The sequence below is a fragment of the Desmodus rotundus genome, chromosome 5, assembly GCF_022682495.2.
Source record: "Desmodus rotundus isolate HL8 chromosome 5, HLdesRot8A.1, whole genome shotgun sequence".
NCBI classification, from domain to species: domain Eukaryota; kingdom Metazoa; phylum Chordata; class Mammalia; order Chiroptera; family Phyllostomidae; genus Desmodus; species Desmodus rotundus.
The window spans coordinates 9,497,085-9,518,636 of NC_071391.1; the positions used below are offsets into that span (position 1 = coordinate 9,497,085).

A 21,552-nucleotide genomic window follows, 5' to 3' on the forward strand; every position below is an offset into this window, starting at 1 on the left:
CTCCTCTTCTTTCCATAGTCTTTGAGCAGAGGTGGAATTCTTCCAAGCTGACAGGGCAATTTCTCAAGGGGCCTTCTAGATGGGTGTCCCCGCTAATGGGCTCTGCCGTTCCCTTCACCAGCTGAAAAAGTGTAACTAGTTCGAATCATCACAGATGTTCCGGCCTAGGTATTCCAGGTCACAAAAGAGAAAACACCATATGAAATTTCAGCAAGATGTTAACAAAATCAGAGCTAGGGGGTCTCTGTGGCTAACGAATGTAGACTTCTTTCTGTATTTGCTCAAATGTATGTAGTGGATAGAGGGATTACCTTTCAACCAAAGTTACAGATTGAAACAGATTCATTTACTGAATAACTCCTACTGGCCAAAGCAGAATCCATAATCTGAAAGAAATAAAAAGGCCGCTTTCTTTGTTCTCTCTTCAGTTATTGCTTGCAATTAAAAAAAATCAGACAATATTCTGGGACACAAAATAAAAGGCTTAAAATGTGGATAGGAAAGGCTCGTGCTTGGTAAAGAGTACTGCACGACATCTTATTTGGTTTCATAACTGCAGCCAATAGCACACACCTGATGCCAAAATGAGGCAAGGACCTATGCTATCAAAAAGTCTTTGTATAACTTCCCACTTTCTGCTTTGATGGGAGGGAGGCCAATTTATTATTACAATTGCCAGTTTATTCCAGGTCCAGGAAGTTGCCTGGTGGGCATGCCCCCTACACCGCCCAGTTCACCCTCTTTTGAGAAAAAGCAAACAAAGCAAAACAACAGTAGCAAAGCAGTGCCCTGCACACAATAGGCTCATAGTAAATATTTGGCTCTTTACATCCAGGAAGCCAAGACTGTAATAGAAACACTAATGAACGTGTGAACATATAACATGAAAACCAGCCCAACCAGCAGCCATTTCCTGTCTATCTGGCACTGTGGTCAGCTGATGGCACGCCAGTTCTAACTCATCAACATCCCCTCCACCGTATCAGTCACTGTGATAGGTTTCCCATCAGACCCATTCCTCCTTCTTCTCTTGCTCTGCTCTGTATTCCAGAGGAGCTGACCCCTGTGGGCAGGGTTTTCCAGGCTGCAGGGGCAGCTGTCTCTCGCTGGCTTCAACCCATGGGAGACACTGTGGAGAGACCGGAAGGCGAAAAGCAGGGAAATTTTAGGCATTTCTCCCCCAATCTCTCTCTCTCCACAGTGTCCATCTGCAGTTACATCTCCTTTATGGCTTCAGCTGAAGCAAAACAGGTTCGATATGGTTCCAGTTTATGCTTGTTGACCTGGGCCCCTGGGCTCTGGTCACTTTGTCTCTGGCCTTGTGCCTTCAGGCTAATGACTTATGGCTGTGGCTAATCTCGGAGTTCCCTCAATGTCTTCTGTTTGCTTTTTAGCTCTCCCATCACCTGTGTAATCATATTTCTGGATTAAATGCCTTTTGCTTACTCACAATGCTTGTATTTTTTCCAAATGGACCTCGACTGACACACTTCCCATTACTGAATGATACATTCTGTGTAGACCTTATGGGAGAGTGAGATGAAATCCAGGTGACCTAGTAAATATGTAACAGAATGACACAAATCCCCGAAGCTGGTATAGTTCAGAGCAGACAGGCTGTCCAGTACGGATAGAACATAAGACTCAGAAACCAGCTTTCTTGCGGTCTGTGTTCACCATTTCCTCTGATTTGCCTAAATGAAGCAAACATTGCTTTGGACCTTGAACGTACATTCAACACCAGTTGTGAATATAACAATGGAATAATATTTCTAATATAGTGATATATGACAGGCATTGTGACCAATAATTTAGAAATGTATATTTTACATGTACAGAAATAATTTGGTAAGAAGAGGGAGAAATAATTCATAAAAATATTGCAGAGGAAAGGATGGGGGACGGGGGAATCAGCACAATGAAGCCTCTCACTTGAGAAGTCTGGATTCTTTTAAATACATCATTTGTGATTTATATTATTAAAATGTCTGAGAAGTGAAGAAAGTTGTTAGTGATGACATAGCAAATTACCCTCATGATCATCTTCAAGAGGTCAGGGGACAAACCCAAGGTTGCTATAGTGGTGCAATCATCAGCCCATTTCTTACTTAGAATGTTATATTGTTGACTCGATTACTAATAAGTTATCGTGATGATGATTTACTTGCTTTTACACACTGCACTAGGAGTCTAGTTAGAAACCAGTGAGAATTCTTTGAATAAGCGCACGTATGCCCCAGCTGCGAGACGGAGCCGTTTTTAGGATTATACAAGCCCGTGTAAGAAACTGCATTCATCCTCCCCTGGGGCACAGGCAGCAGAGAGTGTCCACAGTCCAGCTGCCCTTTGTGCCTCCAGGACACATTCCTGTGGCCGCAATCACTAAGGCATTATGTCTGAAAAGAGTTGCGACAGTTACCTCCTCTGTGCTCTTCTTGGAAACCTCCAAGGACTGAATCAGTCGCTTGTATACCTGACCGTTTTTGCTCCCAGATTAAAAAAAAAAAAAAATCTTACGTCTGGGCGGAGACCATGTTGTATCTAAAAGACAAGGTCTTTCATCTTAGAGAGGAGAAGACCCACCTTCCTCCTGCATTTTCCTTGTCGTTAACTACTCAAACATACGTAAGTCAGTAGTGCAAAATGCACCCAAGGAAAGGCCTTGTTCTTCTTAAGAGAAAAAGATACATTTTCCTTCTGCACTTTTCCTGGTTGGTAAATACATAAAAATAAGTAAAGTAGTAAATCAATATTTTCATTGTAGAAAGTATATTCAGTGAAAGACTTAAGAGTATTGCATGTGTGTGTATGAGAGAGAGAGAGAGGGAGTTCAGCTAACCGCTAGTGGGCGGTTAGCTGAACTCCCTTGATTAATGTTGGTTACAAACATTACTTGAATCAGTTGCCTGCATGATCTGGTTTTTCCACTTCTCAAAATTTACTCTATGGAAATAACCAAACATGGGTGCAAATATTTATTTCGCAGTATTGATCACAGCAAAAATCAGACATAGTCTGGGTGCCTAACAATAAATGGCTGGTTTAATAAATCATGGCACCTTGTGCGTTTGAAAACTACGTAGCCTTTAAACATCATTTGCAAGATTGTTTACCATGGTGAGGAAGAACATATACTTTGCAGTCTGCAGGCTCAAACTCAGTTATTTCCGTAGAGCAAACTTTTACCTTCCCTAAGCCCCCCAGCTTTTTTCCTGGGAGTGACAGTACCTCACTCTTAAGGTTGTTATAAGGATTTAAAGAAGCCACGTGTAAAAACCCTTTACAGAGGGCCTGGTTTAGTGTAAACAGTAAATGTTAGCTATTATGGTTGCAAAGGACAGATAAGGATGTACATAAGGGTAGGGAAAAACATCTATCTTCAATAACAGGAATGGTGGTTGAACTTGTTTTTCAACTGCTTTTCAGCACCTATCAATGTGTTTATAAAGTGTTTCTCTTATGCATTACTGTAATGCGTTATATTAATCTATTTGATAATGCTGAACCATACTCGTATGTCTAGTATAAACACTACCTAGCCAGGGTATTTTTAAACACACTTCCACTGTTTTTACTTATGTTTCTTTCTCTTCTCTTCTTCTCTCCTCTTCTCTCCTCTTCTCTCTCTCTCTCTCTCTCTCACACATGCACACAATTGTGCAAGTATTTGAATAGAATCTGTACTCTGTGTCTTGGGTCCCAAATTTTATTTATTAATAATTGATTCATAATTATATAGATCTAAAATCAACATCATGTACATTATCTAAATGCTATCATGGGTCAGCACACTTTTCCTGTAGAGGGCAAAAGTAACTATGTTAGCCTTGTGGCCCATAAAATGTTTCGATCTCAGCTGTCCAACTCTGTAGGAAAACAGCTTCATACAGTATGAATGGACATGGCCAAATGTGGTCCATGGACCTCAATTTATGGATGGATGGATGCCTGGTCTATATTCTCATTTATTCTTTGTCTCTCACCTGACAATAACTGAGACAACATCTAATACTTAAAAATTTAAAAAGAATGATACTAAAATAAACACACACACGCACACACACACACACATTTGGGTCACAGTCTTAAAGCGCTTCCCCGAGCCTGCGTGGCACCTGGCTGTAGCGGGTGAATGGCCCGCCAGGTCCATGCCCAGTGCTTGTCTTCATGCACCCAAGAACAATAGTTTTAGAGATGAACAGAGGGAGACATGGAGACACATTTTTAGTCTCGCACCTATGTTTTAAAATATTCTGTCTCTAGTTTTACTGACATCTAAGTGTTTAATAGTTAAAACTGCATTTTCTGGTATTTTATGTGTAGCTTAACAGTTTTTGAGTTTTGATGTGTTAGTGTGATTTTTTGTTTTCTCCCTGTAGTGACGTCGAAGAACCAAAAGAATCACCAACACCTTCTAAAACAGCAGCAGCCACTCAGCTGGACGAACTCATGGCCCACCTGTGTGAAATGCAGGCCATGGTGAGCGTATTCTTGTGGTAAAGCCTTCAGGTTTATGTCTTTGGAACTCAGCTCTGCATTCCCCCTGGGGGAGCACTTCCAAGTTGTCATTTCTTTTCCCAGACTAAATATAATTTGATGGATGAGTTCATCTTTGTGCTATGTGTTCTCTGGACACAAGATAGTATGATCCAGGCACTGACTGGTCTCAAGGAGCTTGGAGTGTGCTTGGTAAATAAAATGAGGCATAAGCCTCTGTAACATTTGTAGAATGAAAGACAGGGTGGCTTATCAAAATATGTGGAGCAAACATCAGGAATGTAGAAGGTCAAGGAGATTTCATCAGAGGCGGGCATGGGTGTGGGATAGACTCTGAAGAATGGGAAGGGTTCGGACGCAAAGAGATGAGACAGGTGGTTCTTCTAGTTGGAGTGAGCCTGGAGGGCATTGGCCACCAATGCCAGGTGAAATGTGGCAGGACTGTTAAGGGGACCTGCCTGAGCAGGACAGAGGAGGGCTGTGGACAAGCTGGGGCAGAGCAAGGGAGATTGAGTGTAGCTTTCCCAATAGGCAGCACGAGGAGTCCTACGCCCCACACTGAGACAAACCCACCTTCTTCTTCTAGCCTCCAGAGCATGAGTGGTGAGCTCAAGTGACCTGGCGGGGAATGGAAATCAGATAAGTGGGCTTAAGAATTTATCAAGGGAAATAGCATCTAGAGTTCTTACAGTAGACAATACAACCATTCTGATTGGTTGGGGGATTTGATAGGCACACATGAGGAGACTAGGAAATGATTTCAAGGCAGTGCATAAAGTGCGTGTGATTGGCGAGGCGAAGAACCTTAGCTGTGCAGCTCACTATTGGACTCCCGATACCCAGCACAGTTCCCGACACACTGTGAATAAATATTACATACGTATTAGAGGGGCAAGTGAATAAACATCAGAAACAAGTTTTCTTTAATGTCTACAGTAAAGCTGAGTGTATGCTTCATTGTGCTGTATATCTGGGAATACTAGGAAAAAAATCTACATCAGGTTTAATTGCGTGGTGTTTTCTGATCGATTTAACATGTGCCTTGCTTTGTTTACATTTTAACATATCTGTTTATCTTCTTTTAAATTAATTAACTTATTTTTAGAGAGAGGAAGGGAAGGAGGGGAACATCAATCGGTTGCCTCTCACATGTCCCCAACTGGGGACCTGGCCCACAACCCAGACCTGTGCCCTGACAAGGAATCGAACTGGCGATCTTTGAGTTCTCAGGCCGGCACTCAATCCACTGAGCTACACCAACCAGGGCTGTTTATCTTTTCAGTAGGCCATACATTCACATGGTACAAAAATCAGAAGTACAAAAGTTTGCAGTGAACTGTTTTCTTATCAGCTCTGCTCCTAGCTATTCAGTCTTGTCCCCGGAGGGAGTCAATACTTCCTGTTTCTTACATAGCGATTCGGAAGTATTCTGGAATAAAGAAGCAAATAGAAATAGATGTGAATATAGAGATATTATTGTGTTTTTACTTAGTTATTTTTCATACTTAATATTGGTCGCCTTTTAGACCTTTAGGCCTTTTAGACATTAACCTTTTGAACACTAATCTTTTCAACATTAACTAACATCGTATAATAGAGGAAGAAGGAAATCTGTCAGATGATAAAAGTTCCTTGAAGGGAAATGAGCATTTTGGATTAGCGAGATACTGTGAGGTTATTCCTGGCAGTAAAAATAGACTAAGTGGAGGCCTGAAGTCAGATTGTGCCAGATCCCATTCGGGAGACTACAGGGAACCTAGCCGCCCTCAAACAGTGGAGGCTTTTTGCTGAGCGGTAAAAGGTGAGATTGGAGAGGTAAAGTGAGGGCAGTGGATGGGAGACTCTGGACATCTGTGTGATGTGTACAGATTTGATTTGATGCTGGAAGCAATGGACAGCCATTGTAGTTTCCTGATCAGGAAATATTAGACAGAGGGTAGCAATGGCCCAGTTAGAAAGGAGTTGAGAGAGACAGAATCAGGACTTGAGTTGATGAAGGATAAATTGGGGATCTTTTCTGTAATATGAGGCTTTTTCTTTGAATGTTTTGTAATAACTATTTTGGAATTTTGCTTCCATAACTACCATCCATCAGCAAGTCTCATTGGACAACTTCTCACCACTTTCTCTGCTAACACTGGTCCCAGTCATTTCTGGTTTGAGCCGTAATCATAGACTCCCGCCTGACTAGTGCCTTTAATTCCCCTCTACACTTGATTCTTTGCTCAGCTACCACGGGGATCTTACAAACCAGATTCTTTCACTCTCATGCTTGAAAACCCTCAATGGCTCCATCACCCTTGGGATAAAACCCAGCCTTTGACCCCGAGGGTAAAATGTGAGCATTGTGATCTTTGTCTCACATCGCACTATCTTTTGCCCCACTCAGTCTCACTCCCTCTTCTCTAGCCCCACTACCCTTTCTTACCGTTCTTCCGATGGCCAAACTACTTCCTCCCTCTGGAATGCTTTCCCCACAATACCAATATTTCTGGGTCCCTAAGTACGTCACTCAGATATCGCATCCTTAGAAGTCCTTCTCCAGTCACCCTCATTTTAATCAACTCTTCCTCACATCCCACCCTCTGTCACTTTTATCTTGATGTGTATAACTTATATCTTATTTCTATCTGAAATTTTGCATCACATATTTATTTTGTTTAATTGTTTATTGTCTATCACTCAGGGAATATAAACTTCGTGAGGGCAGACACTTGGCTGCTCTTATACACCGTCTCTCCCAAGAGCCTAGAGCAAGTATTGGCACAAGCTAGGTACTCAGTAAATGCTGCAGAATAAATGAATAGCAAGAAGATTAGTACCTATGGTCATTACAAGAGCCAGAAAAACTATTATCTTCATCCACTCAATTTCCCATGGTCAGAAAAAGATTTACAAATGAAGGAAGATAAGTCAGATTTCATTCAGCTAGAGGAATTTGGAATGAAAAAGAGATGAAGGCGTTTGTACTGGTGTTACAATGTTATGCCCTTCCATAACTTGGAGGAAGGCTCAGGAAAGACTGAAGGGTCAGCAGGAGAGGTGAGCTGACAGGGTCACGAAGAAGAGGCTTCTTTTTCATGGATAAACGCCCATGAGGCTGACTTCATGGTTTTCTCTTTGCTACCAGGTTGCAGTGAAAGCAGATGCCAGCAAGAAGCACTTACCAGAAAAGCAGGATGACAAGGCCTCCCTGGACTCAATGCTGGGGGGTTTGGAGCAGGAACTGCAGGACCTTGGGATTGCCACCGTGCCCAAGGGCCACTGTGCTTCCTGCCAGAAACCGATTGCTGGAAAGGTGGGATGTGCCAGGATGATGGTCCTACAGCAGCCATCTGTGTCTCTGTGTGTGTGTGCCTCTGCCCCACCAAGGACTGCCCTTTCTCCTTACATTCTAAGACAGTCTAATAATAGTTAATAGTTACTGACCACTTACTGTAGTCTGGGCACTGAGCTAAGTGCTTTACAAGTGCTCCTTCATTCAATGGTCACATTAGTCCTTAAGGGAGACTCCGTTATTGTTCCCTTTGTAAAGATGAGGAAACTGGGGGCTTAGGGGAAGTTAACTGACAGGTCCAAGGCCTAGTAAGAGGTTAAGCTAGGATGTGAACCCGGGAGAGTCAAACTCCTGAGTTTAAGTTCTTAACATTTCTTCTGTGCTTCCTTTACTCCTAGTTTAAATTGATTGCATACAATTTTCAGCTGCACTCAGCTCCAAATCATAGCCAATAACTGCTGTTCTGCATCATTCTCCACCAAAATCATTACGGGGCTTTGAGACCTGACTCTGCATGAGGTGTGAGATAAGGTGTTCATACCCGAGGAATAAAAACTGTCCGTTGGCCTGTTCCTCGTCCAAGGATCCCTTCCATGCCAAGGCTGTAGTTATCTGTCGTCTCTCACTACTGTGCTCTATTTTCATGCTTCCACTGCCTGGGGCAGCATAGTGGTGACGAGCATTTGCAGGTTTTTATCAGCAGTCAGGAAAGTGGGCACCCTTTTTCTCCCCACAGAGCATGGAGAACAGACCACATAGGTGAGACCTAGGTCTCGGCCTCAGTGTTGTGTAACTCCAGGGGGTGTCGTTTATGTGGAATACGGTGTGAAGAGTGCCCACCCCAGATGGGCATCCTGCAGGCCCTAGGGCGCCCTACTGGGCTCTCACACAATCTGTGTTTCATCCTCCAGGTGATCCATGCTCTAGGGCAAGCGTGGCATCCAGAGCACTTCATCTGCAGTCACTGCAAAGAGGAGATTGGCTCCAGTCCCTTCTTCGAGCGCAGCGGCCTGGCCTACTGCCCCAAGGACTACCACCACCTGTTTTCTCCACGCTGTGCTTACTGTGCGGCTCCCATCCTGGACGTGAGTCAACAACCCCCTTCCCCCTGCGTTCCTGTAGCTGTTACTCACTCGTGTAGAACCAGGGTCAAGGTTTACAGCTCTGCAGCATTCTACCATCTCTCCCTGTGTTCCTTTTCCAGAGAGTGCTGACGGCAATGGACCAAACCTGGCACCCAGAGCATTTCTTCTGCTCTCACTGTGGGGAGGTGTTTGGTGCAGAAGGTACAGCTGGGGTTCCTTGACCTGCCTTCCTCCACCTGCCCTGGCTGTCTGGGGTTCTGCCACTTCCACCCAAGTGCCCATCTTAGCACTAGATGCCATCCTTCCCTACCTTTTCCCAACATTGAAGGAGTTTGTTTAAATTGAGTTATTGGAATCCAAGAAATATGAATGTATAGTTTAAAAACTCAAACATTACTCAAAGGGTAATATTGAAAATGAATAGTCCCCTGCTCCTATCTTTCTCCACCCAAAATCCGCTTCCGTCTTAAATTTTTTTAGTTTTCTCTTTTGTTATTTACTTACGGGTTTTAAATGATATATTACCATAAATTGATCCCCCCCCCAGTTTGAATCATTATGTATTCACTTTCTACCAGAGAAGAGGAAGATTTAGAAATGTTATTACTATCCCATCTTACCCCCAACGTATTTCCTCCCCCCCGTTTTCTCATTATATAATTAGGTAGTAACTGCAGTTCGGATCAGTATTCAGTGTGTACATGTAGATGATCATGTAAATATTGCTCTCACTTGAGCCAGGCAGCAGACCGTGATGGCAGCGAGCACGGATTTGGGAGTCAGGCTGCCTGGTTCAAATCTGGGCCGTGGTATTTCTTAGCTCTCTGATGTCGGCCAAGTCGTTTAACCTTTTTGTATCTCACTTTCCTCCTCAGTAAAATGGGCCTAATAATAATGCTTACCTTACAGGGTCCTTATGGGGATTTTAAGAGACAATAGCAGTATAGTGTTTGTAACAGTGCCTGGCACATGGAGACATAATAATAATTATTATTATTATCACAGTGTCCTTTTTGTATAAATTAATTTTTTCCTGAAGGTAATATTTGGGTCCTTTTTTCATTAACTTAATTTTTATTGTATTTATCATTAATTTTTCAGACAGAACTGTGAAATCCTTCTCCAAATGGTCAAGCACTTGTGGTGATAAGTCAGTCCCATTTGTTCTTCCTTGTGGACATCTGTCTCCGAAACTTCCATATTCCCGCTCCAGGCTGCAATGGTTTCTCCTCAGGCCGTATGAGAAACAGTTATTCTAGGTCACTAGCTTGGGAATTCCTTTTACTATTTTCCTCTTTGGGTCCTCTGTTTCCTGGATCTCAAGTCTTTTCATACATGTTACTGTCTTTATTTTGGCAAAGCACATCCTCTAGTAGCTCCTGAAAACAGGATAGGAGGTAAAACTTTGAAGACCTTGAATGTCTGAAAATATATTTGTTCTGTTGTCTACTTTAAGTTGCCTGGGCAGGCAGTGCTAGGTGGAAGCTGTATGCCCTCATATTTCTGAAGATTTTGCTTTACTGTCTTCTAGTTTCCACTGTTGAGAAGTTTTTATTAAGATTTCGTTCCTATTCCTAAGCCTTCCTATGTGATCTGTTTTTCTCTCTTTGCATGTGTTTTCCCTCCTGTTTTCTAAATCGTCTTGATTTTTTCCCGACTTCCTTTTATGTTTGTTTTGAACAAGTATGACTCATGCATAGAATCAGAAAGCTTCTTTATTTTGCCTTTTACTGTCCTTTTGGAATGAACTCAATGGGGAATGTTTTCTCCTCTCTCCTAAATAAAACTCGGGCAGCCCCACGTTGCCTCTAATTACTCTCTTATTTTCTTTAAAATTTTTTTTATTAAATTTATTAGGGTGACATTTGCTCATAAAATTTCAGAAGTCTCGAGCCTACGATTCTATGACACGTTATGTGTATAATGCTTTGCGTGTGCTCACCACCCAATTCTAGTCTCCTTCTGTCACCCCTTCACCCTCCCTCCACCACTTCCCTCTGGTGACCACAGTGCTGTTACCTGTGTCTATGAGATTTTTGGTTTGTTTTTCTTGTTGTTCTTTTGTTGCTTTCTGTTTTATATCCCACATATGAGTGATATCACATGGTCTTTGACTTTCCCCATCTGATTACTCTTAATAAACAGTTCTAAATAGAAAACCAATTTAAAACATAAAACCAAGTCTTTAGGCAATTCAGTCCGTGCAATAGCTAAGGCTTACAACTTATTTAAAGTGATAGTGACTCTCCCCTGGAGGGCCTTTAAGCTGCAGGAGGCTGGCCTTAAGGAAGGGGGTTATTGCCTTTCGTCTGCCCTTCCCTGCTTTTGGCATCTACCACACTTAACCCTATTGCTAATCTATTAAAAATTTTAATTAAATTTATTGGGGTGACATTTGTTAGTAAAATCTTAAAAGTTTCAAGCCTACAGTTCTATAATATGGATACATGATCTGTACATTGCCTTGTGTACTCACCACCCAAAGTCTAGTCTGCAGTTACCACATCTTCGACCCCCCTCTCCACCCTTCCCTCTGGTGACCACAATACTGTTATCTGTGGCTATGAGGTTTTTTGTTTGTTTTTCTTTCTTTTTTATTGTTGTTCAAGTACAATTGTCTCCACTTTCTCACCACTGCTTTCCCCCACCCGACCCACCCCCTCCTCCCACCTTCAGTCCTACCCCGCTTTGGTTTTGTCTATGGGTCCTTTATACTTGTTCCTTGAAGACCCTTCCCCTTCTTTCCCCCAAACTCACCTATAAGTGGAATCTAATCAGCAAAACCAACAGGCAAGCAAAATATAAGCAGAGACATGGTTTGTTTTTCTTGTTTGTTCTTTTGTTGCTTTCTGTTTTATATCCCACGTATGAGTGAAATCATATGGTTCTTCTTTTCCATTTGACTTATTTGGCTTAGCCTGACGCTCTTGATATCTTGATCCCTTAAGAGATGAAACAGGGGTAAACAGAGATGAGACTAAAGGGCAGGAAAATTCTAATTTGTCTAGTACCGTTATAAATTTTCTTTGTGCTGTATGTATGGGCCTGGCAGGTGTTTAACTCTGCCTTTTATTCCCCATGGACCCTTAGTACAGGCCGAGCTGTAAACTCTTAATTCCCCTTCACATGTCTTGGCTGGCTATTCTCCCCTTGGCACATTTCTTTGAGGATCCATTTCACACTGATTCTTTATTGCAGGGTTTACATTGTTTGCTCCTGGTGATTTCTTAGAAATTATTATAATGGTTCCAGATCATTTCTTCAACTCACATTTGCATATACAGATCACAGGAAACCTGTACCTTTCTCTTGCAGTCAGTGGGATTGACTCCCTCTTCGACCATCATAGACCCCTTCAACCAGACTCTCTCACCTACGGACCTTTTCCAGGAATGAGCCAAATACCATCAGTGGTATCCCACTAATGGCAGGGGACATATACCCAGCTCTCTGAGTGGCCCTGTTGAAGTCCCTCTCTTGACTTGAGATTAGCAAGAGCCATACCTCCTCCCTCTTGTGGGGGGGTGGGAGGTGGGGGGGGGATCACCCATAGCACAGTTTTCTCCAAAGAAATCCCTCTCTCAATTTCTCTTTCTCTTTACCTGTTTTGTGTCCTCTGTATGACTGAGGAGTTCCATAACTGTGACCATAGTCCATGGCTATCTACGTTGAGGGATGTCTTGCAGTTTAATTTGGAATTTGATATCTATGACATCTCAGTGCCTTACATCTTGTTATACTGTTCTTTGCGAAATGCTTCTGGTCTTTGCTTGCCCACTTCCTACTTAAGAATGAGACACTAAATGCTAATTGGAATATAGGGAGAACGTGCGAACTGGTAGACTCAACTGTGTGGTACTTATGTGGGCTGCTCTGGCCATTTTTCTGGAAGACTCCTAAATATTAATATTTTAGGTCATTAATCTTGAATCAGTTCTACCCAAGAGATATTCTTTCTGCCAGCATTATTAAAGAATCTTTAAAGGCAATTGGAAGCTGGGGTTTCGCCATTCAGAATGTCTTTTATCTAATTCCCATTTTCCAGTAGCAAGCTTGACTTCTCATCTTACAGTGCCCAGTGTCCCCTCCCTGATCACTGAGACTCTGGCTTGATAGTTCCAGAATTGATCACTGCCTCTTTGGTAGGGTGGGGAATCTGATCTTCTAACAGCTCCTGAAACTTGCAAACAATCCTGTTTGCAGCCTGTCAAGCTATTTTATGCCTTCAGTTCTCGAGCCCCTCTGATGTGATGGAGCTCCAGATGGCTTGCGTTTTATTGTCACCTCCTCTCTCTGGAGACGTAGGTTTCAATGTTCTTATCTTTGCCAAGCTAGTTATCACACTTATACCTACTTTAAATTTTTGAAAATTTTTATTAATATCTCATCTGTGGCATCTCTTTTCTTTTTCTCTTTTTGCGTATGGGTCTTCCTAGTTCAGGTGACTCTTGAACCGTCACGTCAATGATGTTTCAAGAGGAAGTGAAGGTAGCCCCATGTGTCCTACTCTCACCAGCATGGACTCTCCTAACGCCGGGCCTGTGATTATGTATATTCCTAACTGCCATTCATTTCATCTGTACCGCAACTGTGTGAGACCGATTTTATTCCCCATTTTACCTAGTTACGCATGAAAGCACTGAACCTCAAGGAGGAAAAGTGATCTGTTTAAAGTCATTCAATGGGAAAGTCAAAGAGTTGGAATTTAATGTAAGGTCTTATTTTTACAAGGTTCATGTATTTTTTTTTCTACAACATCATAACCACCCCTTGATAGAGACTCAATTCCTCTTCTATCATTGGATCTTTTTACTTTCTTGGCACCAACATGATACGCTTTATTTGAAGATAGACCTGGATGGAATAGCACTGATTTCATCCACCAGCAAAGTGCTTCTCAGTAATTTGCGTGTTCACTGAAGCTTGTTTAATGCTTTTCACAAATCATTAGGTCTTTGCTTTCTAGACTGCACTTTTGTTAAGCGGTATTTTTTTTCATTTAGATTTAATCTAGAGTATATTGAAACGTGTTGTGGTGAATTTGTACTGTACTGGTAGCCATGGAAGTCTGAGGGTTAGTTGAGTAGAGCAGTTAGCAAATGAACACTGCCCAGGTACAATTATGACGCAGAAGTTGCCTAGGAACAGAGCAACCGAATACAGACACATGTCAAGAAGACATACAAGTTACATACAAAAGAAAAATGTCCTATACATAGGGTGACCAGGAAGTACCACTGCTCTTGTCTTGGGCCTCTTCTGAACAGACGAGGCAAATTGGGTCATTCATAACTTCACATAAATATGAAGCCACACCTAAGATATATTATTGAGTTAGACAACTGATAGAAAAGGCCATTTACTAATCAGAAGCTCCTCTTGGGTAATATTTTTGTCTTTTTCCTTCGCTTTCTGTAAATGTGTCTCCTGCCATACAGTTAGTCCATTAATTAAGCGGCATCCTGCCTTACCCCAAGTCACATAGTCACACACAGAGCTTCTATAATGACAGCTAAACCATTGAGCCTCCTGGGAAATTGAGTTCATCTTCATTTTTGTTTCAGTTCAGGGAATTCCACTTTAAGGCTCAAGTTTCTAAGCACGTTAGGCCTTAACATCCTCCCTTTGGGACCAGGTTCTCATTGCCTGCCTTTCTTTTTAATTGTTCATTATCCAGGCCAGGCAGGTGCTCCCTAATTTCCCCCCTGGCTAAGAACCTCCTCCCCTCTCTCTCTCAGTGGCACTTTTAATTGTTAGTGTTTCTCATCCTTCCTCCAGAGGTAATTGGCCCCAGAGAGAGCCTCCAGGAAAGTAAGTGCTGAAACTTTCTCAATTTATTGGATACCAAATGCAGGGGTATCACAGCAAGTTTGGTTTGATTGCTTTTGATTCCTCTCCTGAGACTCACCTGAGTTCAAACAGAGGCTGTTATTTCCCTGCTATGCCATTCTTATGACCAGCTACCCCACAAAGTGCCTAGATAGGGTCATCCCTAGGCCAGTTCACATGTCTTGTAGTTTTCTCAAATAACTCAGACTTATGGGCAAGCTCATTTTTAGGTCATTTGCATCACCTGAGGACTTGTCAGAAATGCAAATGCTCAGGCCCCATCCCAGACCTACTGAATCAGAAACTCTGGGGGCGGGGCCCGGCCAGCAATCTGCATTTTGATAAACTCTCCAGGTGGTGGATGCCCACGAACATTTAAGAAATATTGGACCACGCAAAAGTAAGAAAGAGAGTTGTGCATTTTGGGTTGTTTTTCTTAAATACTAGGCCTTCCCACAGTCTGTTGTACCAATCAAACTCTAGACATTCTTTGATGAAGTAAAAAAAAAGTAAAGTAAGCTTGTCTATGTCTCAGGGAGAAGACACAGGACAGCTTATAAAATGATTAGTTTAGACTGTTAGATTTATGGGCCTCAGAAGTCTGTTAAACTATCTGCTTTTCCAAGACAGCATAGTTGCACAAAGCAAGGCATATCAAATAGTGATGCGGGATCATGGAAAGACCACAGATACCTGATTTGGGTCCCAATCCCTGGCTGCTGCCATTGCCTCCCCCATCTCCCAACCACCTTTAAAAAAAAAAATCTGCCTGCTACTATCAAAGTAGATTTCTAGAAATAATGCTCTTGGTGAGCTGCTTTCTGATCCATCGAGCACTAGTGGGCACAGGTGGAGCTTTCGTATTTACAAAGCTGTTCACTTATGATATTTGGGCTCAGCCAATACAATCAGGTCCCACAGAGAGGCCAAGGTCAGGATGCATTAAGATTTCTTTGTAGTTCTTTTTGTCTTTAGAATACATCCAGTAGGATTGTACAGTCAAAATACTGTGTGTTAAAGGCACTAGAATGAATCATTGCCTTTCTTTGGTCTTATCACCAAATTGATATGTAGTTAATGCGTTTCAACTTGATTCAATTTTTAAGGATATATTTTATAAAACAATAACTGAAACCATATATTTATTTAGGGACCTTTATATGCACTATATTTCTCTGAGGTATAATTAGCAAATATTTTCCTCAGTTTGTCCTTTTCTTGGCTTTGCTTAAGGTGTTTTTTGGTCATAGGTAGGTCATTAATATTTTTAATGTAGCTAAATTTATTAATCTTTAACTTCCTTTTGAAATTTGAGCCATTTATGACAGTTCTCATTTCATTCCCAGATTAAAGAAAAACCCATCCATTTTTAATTCAAGTATTTGTATGATTTGAATTATTACATTTAGATCTGGCACCCATTTGGAAATTATTATTTCATAGGACTTTATTTTAAAATAGTAGGCAATTTTTTTTTCCAGTTGCTATTTTAGATACTGGAAATACAATGTGACAAGACCAACAAAATCTAGTTTCTCTCTGAGCTCATGTCCCAGTGAAGGAAGACAGGCCCTCATTGGGACTGTCTTCCCTATTTCAGATATCGACATTTCAGATAATGTTGTGATTTCAGATGATGGCAAATGCTATAAAATCAATGAAAAAGATGACGTGAGAGATACAGGCTGGAGAGATGCCTCTCCAATAAGTTTTTTTTTTTTTTGGCTGATTAACGAATGACAACATGAAGCTAGCCATATCAAGGCCAACGGAATAGTTAGCACTAAGGCAACGAGGAGGAATAATCCTTAACACTGTCAGGTGCTCACTGTGAACCAGGCACGATGCTAAAACACTTTACCTGCATTATCCATGTATTTCTTATAACAACCCTTTGAGGTAGGTATTTATTCTTACCCCATTTTAATATGAGGACCCTGAGTCTGGAAGAGTTCAAAATCAGTGGCCTCTTCTCAACCTCCGACTTGGCTTAAGGTCTCTATGTGCAAGAGTGAACCCTTGATTTTCTCCCTCCAGGCTTTCACGAGAAGGACAAGAAGCCATACTGCCGAAAGGATTTCTTAGCTATGTTCTCACCCAAGTGCGGTGGCTGCAACCGCCCAGTGTTGGAGAACTACCTGTCAGCCATGGACAGCGTCTGGCATCCAGAGTGCTTTGTTTGTGGGGTCTGTACACTCAGTTATTTTTTTGGATTTAAGGAAAGTCAGGGGTTCTCCCCCCCAAGAGGCGGAGCTGCTCAGAGGGTTCACAGCTTGGGATGATGCACCGGTGTGGGCTTCCAAAAGGAGACACGAAATCTAGCATTTGTTGTGGGCATTTGCTTGTCTGCGTTGCAAGTGGGCCATATTCTCCCCTCTGTTTGTCAAGGACCCGCATGAATTCCCACTACTGGCAGGTAACTGGCAGGAATCTCTAGGCTGAAAGTTTCACTTTGCTGAGGTTTTTTTCTTCTTGACTTCCGCATTCCTTTCCTTTCTCCCCTCTCCACCCCCAGGACTGCTTCAGCAGTTTCTCTACCGGCTCCTTCTTTGAGCTGGATGGACGACCCTTCTGTGAGCTCCATTACCATCACCGCCGAGGAACGCTCTGCTACGGGTGTGGGCAGCCCATCACCGGCCGCTGCATCAGTGCCATGGGTCACAAGTTCCACCCCGAGCACTTCGTGTGTGCTTTCTGCCTGACGCAGTTGTCGCAGGGAATCTTCAGGGAACAGAACGACAAGATCTATTGCAAACCCTGCTTCGAAAAGCTCTTCTCACTGTAATCTCAGCCGACCCACAGACCCTTCAGATCAGCTATAAAATTTAAACCAAGAGAGGAAAGAGTACATTGGTTCTTACTGACCTTCTGCTCAGTGAGCATATAGAGAAAGTAAAGGTGACGAACAAAGAAGGGGATGTCTAGATGTCACATGACTAGACGTGTGGCCTTAAGTTGCAGATTTCTAGTCTTAGCTTTCTTTTTAAATTGGGTACTTGGATTTAGATCTGGGTCCTGCTGTCTAGCACCTATGTACATATCTTTCCCACATGCACATGTTCATTTCACAACTGGTTTTCTCACATTTCTCCATTTTTCTCACATTTCTCACATTTCACCCCTCTGATGTCCCGGCTCACATCTTCTCTCCTTTGGCTTTTTCAAGCTTCCAGTATTTCCCTGTGACTCAGTTTCCCGCAGTCACGGCTGCAGACTTTATCCTGCTGTGAGGAATTGGGGTACCATTCTTAAGCTCCTTGCATCTCCCTTGGGGGTATTTCTCTTTTTCAAGAGGAAGTAGATTTTAACTGGACAACTTTGAGTGCTGACACAATTGCTAATTAAAGTGGCTTCTGGTTTAATGACTTGGTGTCATGTAGTTTGGTAGATAAACCTTCTGCTTCTCCCATTAGTGTGCTAGGCACTGTGTGTGGTTAAATGTGTATCATACCTCTCACGTACTTCCATACAATTAGCGCTTTTTATCACCAAAAGAAATTAAAAAGAGGGACTCCTATTCACTCACTTTTTAAAGTTAATGTAACAACATTTATTTTACTTTATCTTTTTTGCACTTCCATAAACGAATCATCTGCAAAGATGGCAAAGCTTCTTAAAATACTTTTCCTCACTTTGTAACTGAAGGAGGAAGACTGGATCTCCACTAGGAACCTGCAAATCTGTATCTGCACACGTATGCTTATCTCCAAACTCATAAAACGGCACCTACTGAATATGTCCGGATTTCCTGTTTACCAATCGTGTACCAATAAAGCTGTTGTTTGCAAGTGAAAAAGCATCCTCCTCAGCCTCACTGTCGTCTCACGAAGACAAACAAGGTGGCTGTCCTTAGAATGTCACCAAAAAAAGAGGCTATAAAAACACCACTCGACTATTTTCTGGTCTGGATTGGGAAATCCAAGCAGCCGATAAAAATCTCCACTTAATTATTTGTTCCTCTGCAAAATATTTTAAGTGAAGTTGTAGAAAAGCTAGTCAGGTCAGGAAAGAATCTGACCTGCTCACATCCTACCTCAGGAAAGCTCCAGAAGGAGTCGTGCTTCCTCAAAAGAGGTATTGACAAGGTGTGTACTGTATCATTCTTACCATGGTCTTAAAGAGAGTGTATGATTATCTGTTAAAAAGTGAATTAAGTGACCGAGGAAAACTCCTTAACTAAAGGCATGTCTTAAAAATAGAACTGATTTGGTGTCTAGATTGGAATGGGCACAGAACTTCTTGGACAGCTGATTGATTAAATGATTCTTATCAAGCTTTGTTATATCTGTCTGGCTTCTGCGGCCCAGTGCCTCTTCATATATATTTTCCACATGCACACATTTGTTGGAATGCATGATAAGGGGTGTACAAGTTAAAAGGAAGTGATAACAGTTCATTCTATGAAATAGGAGCTTCAAATGTATCCAAGCTGTGTGGGAGGCCACACGCACAGGGAACCATCTGGCCTCATGTCCTTTCTGGTTGGCTGAGGGTACCAGACTAAGCAACATTTACGTTCAACTTCTAAACATCCTCTTACTGCATTTGACACTGTGATGTCATATGCAGGTGTTAATAGGGCAGTTTCCTGGTTGCCTTGGCAACTTGACAAACTAAACCTGGGGTTTTAGTCTTTGAGAAAGGATGTTCAAGTGTGAAAACTTTTTGTTAAGAATTAGCTATTTTGAGATTTCAGTGGATCTAAATATTTTAAAATGCCAGAGAAACACCAGAGTTCATTCAAGTACAATTAATAAGTGAAGACTTTTTCGTCTCACAAGAAATAGAAGGGGTTGCACTTGTTCAAAAGGAGATGATGCCTTCAGGACTAGTGTTTTAGCCACAAGGAAGTAAAAAGAACTTGTAAGTAAAAAGTTCTTTTGAAAAAAAACCACATAAATCCTATTGCTCAAACCATCACCTGTTTATTCTTGATTCTGAGTGACTCCTAGATTTTACAAAAATAAAATCTACCCTCAAAGACCAGGGCTTTTCCACCCATGATGTAGACAGGTAGGTAGATAGAGAGACAGAGGGATATAAATCAAAGAATATGCTGTAGACTGGAAACTCTATTCTCAAAGAGGAATTTCTCAATTAGTTGGCCAATTATTTTTATTTTATTATTATTTTTAATTTTTTTAAAGATTTTACTTATTTATTTTTAGAGAGGGGAAGGGAGGGGGGAAGAGAGGGAGAGAAGCATCAATGTGTGATTGCCTCTCGCACACTCCCTGCTGGGGACAGAGTCAGCAACCCAGGCATGTGCCCTAACTGGGAATCAAACCAGCAGCCCCTTGCTTTGCAGGCTGGCACTCAGTTCACTGAGCCACACCAGCCAGGGCTGGCCATTTATTATTTGGAATAAGTAGATAATCCCCCAAAGTGATATTTTGGTAAAGATAATGTTTACTTTCCATACAAGTTCCAGCATATACTTCCCTTCCTGTTGTAGGATGGCTGCCAGCTACGTGCTCCCTTTCTCGTGACCAGCAGAGGGAGCAAGAGTACTTTCCTCTAGCTCAGCTAGAGAAGTCCTGAGATTCTCTGAACTGGGCTAGCTTGGGCCACAAACCCACTAGTGACTTTTGGGGGGGGGAATGGACTGCGCAGCTTGGCTGAAGCCAAACTGGACCATTTCCAGAGTTAGGGGCAGGACTACATTCCCCAAAACACAAAGACTAGGTGGAGGAGATGTGAATACTTAAAAAATCTGGGTATTACTGAAAAGGGGGTAATGAATCTTGAGATTATATGACTCTGTGTTAAAAAACAGAAATATTACAGTGTCTTCTGAGTTTCAAGGTAATACATAAGGTAAGAAAATAGATATTCCCAGTGCCCTGAGGAAACATGCCTAAGAACTCTACAGAGTTCAAAAGTAGAGGAGAGCCAGGAATAATGGTGTTTAAAGAATAGGAGGCACATATAAGTTCTTTGACTTCTCTGAACTAAGAGGGGGAGATGCTGGAGAGTTGGGGGGTGACGGGAAGAGGGGGGATAAAAGGGAAAAGTTGGGAAAACTGCAGTAATATAATCAATAAAATATACTTAAAAAATAATAGGAGGCAGGGGTACTGGTCTTCCTTAGGCCCCAGGGCACAGCAGTAAGAAGCATCAAAAGCAGCTTCAGCCCTGGCTGTTGTGGCTCAGTGGATTGAGTGCCGGCCTGCTAGTCAAAGAGTTACTGGTTCAATTCCCAGTCAGGGCACATGCCTAGGTTTCGGGCCAGGTCCCCAGTAGGGGGTGTATGAGAGGCAACCAAACATTGATGTTTCTCTCCCTCTCTTTCTCCCTTCCTTCCCCTCTCTAAAAATAAATACATAAAATCATTAAAATAAAAGAAAGCAACTTCAGTCTGGGAATCTGAAAAGTGAGCTCTTCCAGCCAAAATAAGTGAAGTGAGAAGGAATAACACCTTCTGTTAGGGGCAAATGTCTTAGGCATCAGCGGATCTTTAATAAGGGTAGTGGTGGCCGCCACTGAAATATGGGACTGGAAAAGCGACTGTCTGCTCCCACAGTACTGTGGAAGCTCTGTTACTAGGTAAAACTCACCATCAGGGCAGCATGTAAGTGCTGAGAACACAGAACTCAAAGGAGAACTGGAAATCTATTTGGGGCCACTGGGTGAGAAAGAAAGTGATCTCGGGTGAGAGCTGGTGCTTGCCGTTGCACTTATTGCAAATGTGTAACTTTGCCAGGAAGCAGCAATTGCCTCAAATCTATTCTGTAAGAAAAGAGACTATTTATGTAGGAGGTTCCACCTCCTGGTTGTACCTAAATTAATCAAACGCATGGTGCCTAAATTAATTTCCTGTGGGAAGATGGCTCCTAATTGTGTTTAGGTTCATAGTCTGGACAA

General features: G+C 42.2%; 1 protein-coding gene across 4 annotated transcripts in view; it reads left to right on the forward strand.

Annotated features, from left to right (window-relative positions):
• LPXN (leupaxin) overlaps positions 1-18,925 on the forward strand; it is a 36,341-nt gene extending 17,416 nt beyond the window's left edge. For all 4 annotated transcript variants that reach the window (XM_045194393.3, XM_045194392.3, XM_024559139.4 and 1 more), the window contains 6 exons: positions 4,380-4,479; positions 7,628-7,795; positions 8,686-8,859; positions 8,979-9,060; positions 16,726-16,874; positions 17,204-18,925. In XM_045194393.3, coding sequence (XP_045050328.2) covers positions 4,380-4,479; positions 7,628-7,795; positions 8,686-8,859; positions 8,979-9,060; positions 16,726-16,874; positions 17,204-17,473 — 943 coding nt within the window. In that variant the 3' untranslated portion in view covers positions 17,474-18,925. The remainder of the gene's footprint in view (positions 1-4,379; positions 4,480-7,627; positions 7,796-8,685; positions 8,860-8,978; positions 9,061-16,725; positions 16,875-17,203) is intronic.
• The last annotated feature ends 2,627 nt before the right edge of the window (positions 18,926-21,552 follow it).